This window comes from Branchiostoma floridae, chromosome 2 (genome assembly GCF_000003815.2).
Source record: "Branchiostoma floridae strain S238N-H82 chromosome 2, Bfl_VNyyK, whole genome shotgun sequence".
In the NCBI taxonomy this organism is placed as follows: domain Eukaryota; kingdom Metazoa; phylum Chordata; class Leptocardii; order Amphioxiformes; family Branchiostomatidae; genus Branchiostoma; species Branchiostoma floridae.
Genome location: NC_049980.1, coordinates 2,444,368 through 2,456,478, shown reverse-complemented (window position 1 = coordinate 2,456,478; position 12,111 = coordinate 2,444,368). Strand labels below are relative to the sequence as shown.

Here is a 12,111-nt window from a genome sequence, read left to right as displayed (position 1 = left end):
AATTGCATTCGTCACTCACCAAACCCCGGCCACTGTTGTTCCTTCCAATTTACGGAACTTTTTAACTCACCAAGGGTCATCTAAGGGCCATATGTAAGGATTGCTACGACCCCCGCCTTGGTGAACGTTTGTTTCAATCTCATGAAAATAGAAAGTAAAGTTTTGCAGTAGCGAGTTAAGTCAGAGGTATTTTACAGAGTCTAAGGTTATGATTTCTGCGACTGTCCGATGACAGCCGCCTGTCACCTTTGGCGATTTGTATTTCTCGCAATGATGTCAGTTCTTTCTAGCCGACCTTTCCCTTACAACATGACATCTCTGTTAAGAGTTGAGGAATGCGTGGATAATTGACGGTGACCCTTTTGACCTAAGTGCTGTTCTGCAACATGTTGGGTTTGTCTTGTCCCAGCACTTGGTCACTTGTTGTTTTAACCTAGTTCACAGATGTAAGTACTATGTGTTACAAGCCGTCATTGTTCAATTATGTTATATTACTGACTTTACATAGTGCTTATTCGTTTGTTTAGACCCATGTAGTGTTACTGGCACATGGAACACCAAGTTTCCTTGCAGTCCATCATAAGAAAATACACCTGAAGTGTCTCGTAGATATTAGCTCTACATCTTTATATCAAGTGATATTCGTCAAGTTCCCTCTACTACATTTTTACCGTTCCCATGATATAGTGTTGCTTTTATTGTTGATCTGTATATAGATATAAGCAACACTTGTATATAGATATGTTATATTTCAACTGCTATGAATCCTTTGCTGTGTGCCGTCGTATTGACATCAATTCAGCAAGCTATTTAATTGCTTAATTTTATAGATACGTGTTGGACACGGTCAGGCTTTGTATTTTGCTAACATGAACCATGACTATTTATAGGCATTTTTTCAGCCAGTAGTCTCTACCAGACTCCAGCCTGGCGGAATAGTACACGGATGACCTGGTAACATCCCTGGTCAATCAGAATTTCATGCTTCCAAGACAACGTCTGTTTATCAGGGAGCCTCTGCTTCCACTGGCTCCCTTGACCTACTTCTTCTCTATTTTTAGACATCTATGGGCCGATTCAAGTCCTTTCAGGTGACTCCGTCACAAGTATTTTTCAACCGTTTTCAACCGTTTCCCTAAGTAATTATATTAAATACAGAGTGATTTATATAATTTGCATCTCATTATGTTGATAATCATCGAAAGTACCTACCTACCAAAAACAAAAAATATCCATCAATCCCCTCAGGAGTTATCCATCTAAAAAGTTACGAAATATAACACCCACTGCAATTCCAAACAAGCTGCTAGGGGGCCCAAAATTAGACCATTGACTCCTAGTACCAACAGCTATCCACCAGTAAAAAATCACGAACCTGGCACTTCTGGAAAATTTAGGCGCAAACTTTGATGCTCACTTGCAGTACCAAAACAATTTGCCAGGAGGCCCATTATCGAACTTGACCTTCCTATCTGTGTCCCCTACCTATCAACCAAATATCATTAACATCCATCAAGAACATCTCGAGTTATCTTGCATACAGACAAACGCACTTACATACAAAGCCAGCTACAGCACCATAGGTAAAAGGTAGCTAAACCATTCTCGCACATGGCAATCCTTTCCACAACCGCTAAACACCTGCCAAATATCGTGGAAATCGCCCAGCTACATTTTGACTTATGCCTCCCGAAAAAACACCCAAAAAAAATACCAAGCTCGCTAATGTACCATAGGAAAACGCCAGGTAACCCATTTTCGAACTAGGCATGCCTTTAAACAACCGCTACACACCTGCAAAAAATAAAAAAGTTCCATCCACAATTTCTCGAGTTATATCCTGTTGACCTACATACAGACCCAAGTCGGCAAAAACATAATCTTCTTGGCGAAGCTAATGATACTCATAAGCAATAAAACCGTCGCCATGGCAATAATTTTTATTGCCACACTTATTCAAGTTCCAGTCAGTAATGCTAGAAACACATAGTCAGCAGAATCCCCAGGCATATGTACGTTAGGCTGGGCAGGCGAGCTGTCAGCTTCTGCCCTCCTGTTAGCTGTTGGCACGGAAGGTTGTCTGAAACAAAAAGAACGACCGACCCAGATATCAGCGTCAAGACTATCGTACAACATACACATCTCCCTGTATCTCTATTATTCTCACTTTGGTTTCGCTCTGAAGCTCATATCGTGGGTGCCATTTCACAGAAGTTTCGTTGAATTTAACGCCTTTTATAATAGATGTGTGTACTCCAGATGCTGCTGTAAAACAAGGGATCTAGGCATATACCAACAACCCAATAGCTCTAGAAAGTTCTTTGTATTTTGTTATACAAGGTACTAACGAAGAGATGGAGACAGGGTGCATCTGGGGTGTGCTATTTCGCAACCATTCTACCCTATCCTATCCCATTCAGAGTTGCTACAGTTAAGCTGAGGGCACAACCCGCCGTAAGTGTAATTTGTCCTTACGTTTTTTTGGAGGCCACGTCCGCCACGTATTTCTGAAAACATTCGGGCTGTACAGGGCAGGCGCGTTGCCCGTACTGGCACGTACGGGGGGCGAATCTGCAGCCCGATGGCACACAAAGTTTTGACTGCACGTAAAGTTGTACGGAGTGTCTGCGTGCTCCAAAATCCATCAGATTCCCTACGAGTTCATACGGAGCCGGTACTTACCACTTACGGATGCCCATGTTTTGGCACGCAGACAGCACGTATTTGCACGTACTTTGGGTTGTTCCCTTAGCTTCACATGTGAGGAAATTTTTTTTTTCCTCTAAAGTGTCACATAAGAGGAAAAAATGTCCAGCAGACCTGTCTGTTCCTGCAGTTGCCAGAGGTACTCTCGCCAGAAGGCACACGGCCTGGCCCGGGGCCACTGCGCAACTCGGACCGTCTGTGTGTCCAGCACAATGTAGGACTGGTCAGTCTGGTTGTAGGCTGGCCACCTTTCGCTTCCAGAGTCGTTGGGGTCCCTAGATACGTTAAGATATTTAGTTCTTTATTACCTGATTTTGTTTCAAAATACAGAGTTGTATGTTGATGTAGGTTAGACATCCAGCCTCCAGGTAACCATATTTAGAGGCAATTCAGTCTTCACAACTCGATAAGAAATCGGAGATTTTCTTCCGGACGTTTTGTAGTAATGCTGAAGAAGAGTGATGGATGTCACTCAAACATCAATAAGTGCAAATCTCCGATTTTTATCCAGTTGTAGGGATTGAATTGCCTTAAATATAGAGTAGTAGTTACCGCCAAATATTTTAAACACATAAAATTTAGTTTTGATAGTGTGCGCGCTTAGTCCTTACATGTACGTACCCTGTCTTCGCAAAGTTGGACCAGTGTCCCATCATTTTTCTGGAAAGCCTGTCTTCGTCAGGGGTATAACTCTGAGAGGGATCAAGTGGCAAACCGAAGACCATGGCAATTTCAGAGGTGTGGAAGGGTCCACTCCATAAAGGTGGGGGCAGATTCGATAAGACGTGGTTAAACTGGTACATGTACACCTTCCCGCCGACACGAGCACGTGCAAGGCTGGCTTCTATCACCGGGCACTTGAAGGAGTAATCCCCGACCATGTTCTCCGCGGCGTCCCGGTACACTGCGGGGTTCTCCAGGCCTCTCCAGTCCGTGTACTCAAACGTCACGGCGTCAACTCCGAAATCATTCAGGGACGGCAGGAACGCTTGGATAGTGTTGATGTACTGGGTTTTGTTGATGAAACTGTCAGTTGAAGGGTTGAACCCCAGAGACGTTTCTCGCGCTACAAAAATGGATCCTTCATTTGTTGTGAAACCAGCCATGACGTCAACATTAGAACGGTTTCTATTGGCCAGTTCAGACGGGTCAGAGGGCAGAAAGTTCCCATCAACCACCGGGGTGAAACCGAACTCCAGAAACCCTTCAAGCTGGTTGTCCACAATGTCCTCCGCAGACAAAGTGCGCAAACACGCCACCATGTCCCGGACCTCGGGCTGCCGACAGCCCAGGGTGGAGGCGAGGGCGCGCCCTCGGGTCATGGCGACGTCCCTCGGTGTCAGAGCCCAGTTGGAGAGGGCCGCTCCGCTCTGCAGGATGGCTCGTCGGAACAGACCACTGCTGGAGGGGGACAGGAGATGGAAGTGTGCACTGGCGCCTCCTGGCGGGAAATAATAAACAAACAGATAGATCATTCATGATGTAACGTTTTATCAGTATGAGTTCTTTAACATATTACCGTCGACTAGCCTGTGTTCACACAATCTCTCACTGGCTTGGGTTAATGACCTCTAGGTGGCGCCAACTGTAGGGCTGGCAGCTAGGTGCGCGATTTTAGTCAGGCTACCGTCGACATGTTCGGACGCGGTACAATTCACTATGATCCACTGATGAATTATTATTATAATATCTTATACCACACAATTGATTCCTTACGCTAAAACTCGAAACACTACCGAATCGTTAGAGTTTCAACGTTTCAATTTCACTCTGCTGAATGTGATTTGAAAGATTTTATATACCTTAGTAATTAATATGTATGGCGTAATTTATGTAAGGAAAAGAAGTTTCATTACCTGCACTATTGCCGAAAACAGTCACCCTGTCCGGGTTCCCTCCGAACCTCTCTATGTTGTCCTGTACCCACTGTAAGGCCAGCTTCTGGTCCAACAGTCCCATGTTCCCCGGGGCATCGTCCGTCCCGAGTGCCAGGAACCCCAGGGCCCCCAGTCGGTAGTTCATGCTCACGACCAGAACGTGCTCGGTGGCGGCCAGGAATTGCCCGCTTCCGCGGCCGTCTCCGCCGGTACCTGACCCTTCGATGAACCCGCCGCCATGGATCCACACCATAACAGCGCCATAGTGCGGCCGAGACGGGGGCTGCCACACGTTCACGTACAGGCAGTCCTCGCTGCGATCCGGTGAGTTATAAAGGCCGAGCTTCTGGTAACAGTCCGTCGGCCGCTCCGTCGCGTTGTAGACTCCTTCCCAAGAGTCTGGCGGGACCGGCGGCTTGAAGCGCAGCTCCCCCACAGGCGGCTTGGCGTAGGGAATCCCCAGGTAGGCGTTCACCTGAGTGCCCGCCACGTCTACGACTGTGCCGCGGACGGTGCCAGTGCGTAGAGTAACCAGTGGCTCCAAACTGGAGACAGATAATACCGTCGCCAGAAGCGAGAGTACCACAATTGTTGTGCCAACACCATCCGCCATCGCTAGTGCTGTTTGTGACCCGTCTATGACCTCATGCCCAATGATTGGACTTTGCTCGGGTTGAGAAAACAGTACCATCCGACCCCAAGCTTTAACCATTTTCGTACAATAGAAAAACAGCGTAACACGAAAGTGCTTCAAAGGACAGAAATAAAGCCTACCAGACCAGTACTGATTTGAGGGTACAATACTTTATTTGTCTATCCTTTAAGCTGATGTATCACAGCGACAGGACGCGACTAGTATACTTATCATCATCATTATCACGGGCGGCTTGCCCGGACCAGGTCCACTAGTACGTACTATTGGGTCTTTTATTATATTCACGTGGGGACATGAATGAAAACATTGAACGGTACTCAGATACTCTTTCACCATTCTTTACAAAACTCCGACATTTGTACGGACATTTGTATATACTTACATATACACTCCCTCATTCGGTCTGGCTTCTGGATGATGTTAGTCTTATCAGTTATCTGCAAGGATTTTAGACAATTTTTTTCACGACTACAAAGTTTGAGCCGTTAGCTTCACGAACTTTCCCAAGTCTCGGTTGAAAGTTGCAACATTATGCATGATCCTTGCGGTGCGTTCGGTACCGCTCACTCCATTTGTATTTGTTTGTCGGACAGACGTGTTCAGCACCAAGGACAGGTATGATTGTTCATGGTTCAGTTAACGTTTCTTTGCTTATTTAGAAAGTTTTCAGCACCAAGGGCAGGCCTCTTGCTTGTGTGTGAAAAACTGGCCTGTTGGATATGCCTGATTGGTCCTTATTTGGGAGTTAAGAAACACTCAATCAGCAACTCTAACTATTGTAAAATATATGAAATGAATATGAAATTTGTTGCAATAGCACTGCAAATAGGATTGCAAATATCTATTATATCAAAGAGGCTTCGTTTTTATGCCTAACGTGGCCTAGCAATGTTTCCTAGAACTGCAACAGTTTGAGGTCAGATGTCATCTTATTGCAAAGCATAAAGCTGTGACCACACATCCATAACCACGCTCACATCTTCAAAACGCAGAATTACAAAATAAAATCATGAAAATGCAATATTTGACGGGCATTACGTAACTGCTATTTGCCATGGTACCATCCGTGGAATTCCTAGTATACAAGTTCACGTTTACTATAGCGACAATAAATATACTGCTTTCCTCGTACGTTTAATGAAACTTGTAAGTACAGCAGAAGGGTGCTATTTCCAATATATAATAATTATAGGAAGTTAAAATGCATATTACATCGCAGTATCTCAATAAACTTGATAAACTTAATAGTATACGTTTAGTCATTACCCATTAGTCCCGAGTGCATCAGAAAGCATTCAGTATCATACTTAACTCCACACGTAATTTCTAAGCAAATCAAGTAATCTCCTCGTACGGCTCAATACAATGTGTCTGATAAAGCCTGGCAAAAGTTACATTAAAGTAAAGTGGCATTGGGAAAACTCGTTTTGTTACGAGGGGTGATCAATAAGTTCTCGGTTTCACCCAAAAATGATAAGTACAACTCAGATTTCGAAGCATAGATAGTATAAAGTCTAATGTAAATGTATACCAAAATTCAAATTAGTGCGATCATTACTTTGCGGGTGACAATTGAGCTGCGACCTGAGGTGTGCGGGTCAATTTGCGCTGCTGGAAGTCAGACACCCACTTCTTTCTATCTGCTTGAAATAGGAAGGGAATCATTATCAGACATTTTGACAATGTCTTTTGTTTATGACAAAGAATTTACGGCGTGGGGAACTCGGCCCACACATGTCTGACACAATTCACCCTTGTTTTTCATGCCACTTACCTTCTAATAATTTTCAAAAACGAATGCCTGGAAAGTAATGACTGCAATGATTTGAAATTTGAAGGATATTGATAAAAGGCTTTACACTATGAAGCTGTACCTCGAAATTTGAGTTGTGCTTATCATCTCTGGGTGAGGAGGAGAACTTATTGAACACCCCTCGTAGCTAGCTAGCCACAAATGCCAGGAAAACAAAACAATTTGTCAACAGGTTGATCATAATTTTGAATATATTAAGAAACCCACATGCAATAAGTCCAAAGCATTGCCCGGTATTTCTTACAAGCAGCCTAACTTACTACTTTCAACGAAATATATCATTATCATGCATCAAAAACGTCCCCTAGTGATCCTCTCTGTAACTGCAATTAGTTGCTTCGCTGCCATTTACCAATCATTATGCTGTTGGCATACGACTCTTACAAATAAACTCGTTTAATGCACCGCAAATAGATTAACAGCTTATCATAATGTTTCATTCAATAGATGGCAGTAGTATGAACTTCCGTTCGGAGGTGTCACGTGATTCCATGTATGGCGACCATGTCATCGATGGCATTGTACCTGATACAATCGTTGTGCTATACACTTTGACTTGATTTGATGGAATTGGGCTTTACTTCCCCTCCCTTTCCAATACTACTTTTTGATTCGTGTAATGTTAAGTTAGGAAAAAGGTTCTTAAAGATACATAATGGGAAACCTAATGAGTTGTCAACTTAAGCACTACGAACAGGTGTATTTGTTTACCTGAGTGGAACACCAAGGACAGATGTGTGACATCCCTGTAATAAGGTACACATTGTATTGTGCAAGAATAAATGTGCTTGCGTGAGCAGTGTCCAGCACCATTGTGTAATTAGTGAGTGTGTTCAGCACCAAAGGTAGATGCTCATTTTACTTTTGCATGTGCGTTTGCGTATTTGTAAATGAACTTGTTTATTTGATAGTGTTCAGCACCAAGGACAGGTCTCTCGCTTGTGGGTACGCCTGGTCTGAAGGAATATATTTGGTGAAATATTAAAGGTATTTTGCTATTCTACTGAAGGTAAATCACCTTTATATCCATGGATGAAGCGTGGCAATTGTTGATGATAGAGCTGTAAACATTTGCTATCAAAATGGCTAAAAATCGTCGCCAAGAACTACACCAGTTTTTGATATGGCGTCAACTGGCCTGTTTGATTTTTTCGTCTTCATAAGCGATCGACTGCATGAGCGATCGATGCCATCACCGTTAGTAATGCAAGAAGCTTAAATGCAACGTTTATTGTAAGTTAAGAAATTTCTAATCTGCGACAGTGCCTTGTGTTTTCATGGATCAAATGCGTCGCCTGTCAATCATTACTAGAGCTGCATCTACTATAAAGAAAAGCTTGAGGCTCAAAGGTCCTGTGTAATTTTCTCCAGGCTCTGATTAAGACAAGCTCTAGGCTCAACCCGTGTATGTAGTTTTCTCAATGTATTTCATACACGGTAGTCTGGGCAGCAAAGTGCTTTTCATCAGCCAAACTGCTTCTCGTGAAATAGTGCAATCATAGGTAACATTGCTATAGGTGACGCTTTTGAGCGATGAAATTTAAGCTTCCTAGATGCTTGGAGTTTTAGCAAGGACTACTGGGAAACGATTTTAACAAAGGTTCCTTAGCTATCATAAGGCTAGTGATTGTTGACCAGCTGCAGGATTGCCAGACCGACATGTATGTACAGCAGGCTGGGCAGGGAAACCTGGACTCCGCCAGCAGCTGCCGCTGGTTTCCACAGAAGACCGTCTGAAACAGACAGACAGACGCAGAGAACTGTAAGTTCAAATTAAACTAAATCTAGCTATTTAGCATCTTTAACCACAAGCAAACATTTCCGTGCTACGTCTGGGCTTCGTTATTGTTATTGGGTGGGCCGACTACTCTCTCTTCGCAGGCTGAGGCTGAATTGCGAGGAGATAACAATAGGTGTGTGCGTGTGTGTGGGGGGGGGGGGGGGGGGGCTAAATCGTAATGGTCTGGAGCGGCTGCCAATCGGTGGTGACTCAAATGACATCAATACGACCTTGATTGTCACAGATACGGCCATAGGACTGTAGGTTTTGAATCACTCAGCACCGGGAATGACCCCTACTCTTTTAAGTAAGTATAGTGGATTCTCTAACTTTTCCGATAAACTTATCAATAGTAACTCTTATTGTCCTTATTATTGAGTCATTAAACGTTGAGTATAATGTAGACAAAGATTGGATAAGTAATACTGTGAAACGTTTATCATGTAATCATGTAAAGAAATCTCAGCAGACCTGTCTGTTCCTGCAGTTGCCAGAGGTACTCCCGCCAGAAGGCACACGGCCTGGCCCGGGGCCACTGCGCAACTCGGACCGGCTGTGTGTCCAGCACAATGTAGGACTGGTCAGTCTGGTTGAAGACTGGCCATGTCTCGCTTCCAGGGTCGTTGGGGTTTCTAGCCATGGAGAGAAGTGGCTTCAGTTAGGTCTCAAGTTATAACATGTGGCAAGGCTCTGATACGCCAACAGTTCACTCAACGAAATTATTCTGAACGGCTAGAGACTTATCGATAGATGCATTAAGCGTGCCCTCACCCTGTCTTTGCAAAGTTGGTCCAGAGTCGCATCATTTCCATGGCCAGTCGTTCTTCTTCTAAGGTAAAGTTCCGATTGGGAACCATAGTCAAACCAAAAACCATGGTGGTTTCAGAACTGTGTAGAACTCCTGTCCATGTTGACGGGGGCAAAGTCGATAAGACGTGGTTAAACTGGTACATGTACACCTTCCCGCCGACACGAGCACGTGCAAGGCTGGCTTCTATCACCGGGCACTTAAAGGAGTAATCCCCGACCATGTTCTCCGCGGCGTCCCGGTACACTGCCGGGTTCTCCAGGCCTCTCCAGTCCGTGTACTCAAACGTCACGGCGTCAACTCCGAAATCATTCAGCGTCGGCAGGAGCGCTCGGATAGTGTTGATGTACTGGGTTTTGTTGATGAAACTGTTAGTTGAAGCGCTGAATCCCAGCGATGGTTGCCGGACTAGAAAGTATGAGGCTTCGTTTGATGTGAAGCCAGCCATGACGTCAACAGTAGGAGAAGAACGTTGGACTGTGAGATCAGACGGGTCAGAGGACAGAAAGTTCCCATCAACCACCGGGGTAAAACTGAAGTCCAGAAACCCTTCACGCTGGTTGTCCACAATGTCCTCCGCAGACGAAGTGCGCAGACACGCCACCATGTCCCGGACCTCGGGCTGCCGACAGCCCAGGGCGGAGGCGAGGGCGCGCCCTCGGGTCATGGCGACGTCCCTCGGTGTCAGGGCCCAGTTGGAGAAGGCCGCCCCGCTCTGCAGGATGGCTCGTCGGAACAGACCACTGCTGGAGGGGGACAGGAGATGGAAGTGCGCACTGGCGCCTCCTGGAGAGTCGAGATGAAACTGGCGAATTACTATTGAAAAGGAGACGACCGGAATGTGCAGACACAGAGGCTAGTCTATGTATTTCATGTGAGTTACTTGATGATTATAATGAAAAGGAAAACGAACTCCAAAGTACCTGCACTGCTTCCAAAAATAGTCACCCTGTCCGGGTTCCCTCCGAACCTCTCTATGTTGTCCTGTACCCACTGTAAGGCCAGCTTCTGGTCCAGCAGTCCCATGTTCCCCGGGGCATCGTCCGTCCCGAGCGCCAGGAACCCCAGGGCCCCCAGTCGGTAGTTCATGCTCACGACCAGAATGTGCTCGGTGGCTGCCAGAAACTGTCCCTCCATACCCCACTTGGTGGCAGAACCTACTATGAACCCGCCCCCATGGATCCACACCATAACAGCGTCACCCTGTGGTTGAGAGTGGGACTGCCACACGTTCACGTACAGGCAGTCCTCACTACGGTTGTCCTCCTGTTCAAGAAAGGCGGTCTGTTTACGGTCTGTTGGAACCCTGGCCTATCAATATTCTCAATGTCTAGCGAATAAGAGGTAACCCATGTAACCGCACCTCGTTATCTAAATAAACGCACACGTCAGCTTATAAAAAGCCCAACAGGGGAGAGGTACGGGTCTACATTTATATCTACATATACCCACCACCATATAGCTCAATCTGGGGCACATTAGGGGGGATTGAAGGTGTCGCGCTAAGGAGAGCACGGAATGACTCAACTGCCAAAGCCGTGATGACCGTACCAGGCATTGCATGCATTTCATTCTGGACTTGTGCGTGGAAATAATGAGTACGCAAGCGTATATTTGTGACTCCATGGGTCGGCTTCAGTATTAAAAACTGTGTTTATAGTGGTTATATTGATGTGTTCATAGACTAGCTTGTAAAATGTAGTTAGTTCTGTAGTTAGGAGGTAGTGACTAAAGGTGTGCGACTATCTTGCCTGTTGAATTAGATATATCGAAATGCAGCCGGTGATTGTGTACTGTGGTGAGACTGGAATGACCTGTCTATGTGTCACTACTCCCAGGCTCTCTCACGGAGTCCCAGCACCTGTCAGGGGCCCCGACTTTGGGTAAATAGTGAGTGCGAGAAAAAGTGAAAGGCTAGGTAAAACCTGACAGAAAACTCGTGGAGTGGAGCCCCGCCAGGCGGTTTGACTTTGCTACCACTGAGACTCCCTCTCTAGAATTGGTCACCAAAGTAAAAAAAAAGGATGCCAAAACACACCTTCTCTTGAAGACGGATTAAATACTAGTACATTAGATATACATTTTGTATCAAGCTGATCTGGGCATACCTCCTCAACCCCGAGAGTCTGGTAACAGTCCGACGCCAACTCTGTCGCGTTGTAGACTCCCTCCCAAGAGTCTGGTGGGACCGGGGGCCTGAAGCGCAGCTCCCCCACAGGCGGCTTGGCGTAGGGAATCCCCAGGTAGGCGTTCACCTGAGTGCCCGCCACGTCTACGACTGTGCCGCGAACGGTGCCAGTGCGTAGAGTAACCAGTGGTGTCAAACTAGTATGAGCCTTGAACACGAACACTAGAAGCGAGAGTACCACAAACGTTGCTGCTGTCGCCATTGCTGCTCTGTCATGCAATCACTCCGGACTTTGAACCGTACTGACAGCTCCTAAGACAAACCGTCAGAAGATGTCAACAAAG

General features: G+C 45.7%; 2 protein-coding genes across 2 annotated transcripts; both read right to left on the bottom strand.

The window, feature by feature from the left end:
• Positions 1-1,902: 1,902 nt before the first annotated feature.
• On the bottom strand, positions 1,903-5,233 carry LOC118409682 (cholinesterase 2-like). Its single transcript, XM_035810882.1, has 4 exons — positions 4,563-5,233; positions 3,328-4,147; positions 2,821-2,981; positions 1,903-2,080 (listed from the first exon to the last, which is right to left on the bottom strand). The coding sequence occupies exons 1-4, from the start codon at positions 5,194-5,196 to the stop codon at positions 1,977-1,979; spliced, it is 1,719 nt and encodes a 572-aa protein (XP_035666775.1). The 5' UTR covers positions 5,197-5,233; the 3' UTR covers positions 1,903-1,976.
• A 3,267-nt stretch (positions 5,234-8,500) lies between these two features.
• On the bottom strand, positions 8,501-11,179 carry LOC118409683 (cholinesterase 2-like). Its single transcript, XM_035810883.1, has 4 exons — positions 10,563-11,179; positions 9,603-10,425; positions 9,303-9,463; positions 8,501-8,784 (listed from the first exon to the last, which is right to left on the bottom strand). Exons 1-4 carry the CDS (start codon positions 10,828-10,830, stop codon positions 8,672-8,674), a joined length of 1,365 nt encoding a protein of 454 aa, XP_035666776.1. The 5' UTR covers positions 10,831-11,179; the 3' UTR covers positions 8,501-8,671.
• Positions 11,180-12,111: the final 932 nt, after the last annotated feature.

Coding starts and splice junctions, on each gene's coding strand:
- LOC118409683 (XM_035810883.1), bottom strand. CDS start 10,830: ATGGTGTGGATCCATGGGGGCGGGTTCATAGTAGGTTCTGCCACCAAG. Junction 10,426..10,562: donor TATTTTTGGAAGCAGTGCAG/GTACTTTGGAGT, acceptor TCGACTCTCCAG/GAGGCGCCAGTGCGCACTTC. Junction 8,785..9,302: donor GCAACTGCAGGAACAGACAG/GTCTGCTGAGAT, acceptor TGTCTGTTTCAG/ACGGTCTTCTGTGGAAACCA.
- LOC118409682 (XM_035810882.1), bottom strand. CDS start 5,196: ATGGCGGATGGTGTTGGCACAACAATTGTGGTACTCTCGCTTCTGGCG. Junction 4,148..4,562: donor TGTTTTCGGCAATAGTGCAG/GTAATGAAACTT, acceptor ATTTCCCGCCAG/GAGGCGCCAGTGCACACTTC. Junction 2,982..3,327: donor TCCAACTTTGCGAAGACAGG/GTACGTACATGT, acceptor TAACGTATCTAG/GGACCCCAACGACTCTGGAA.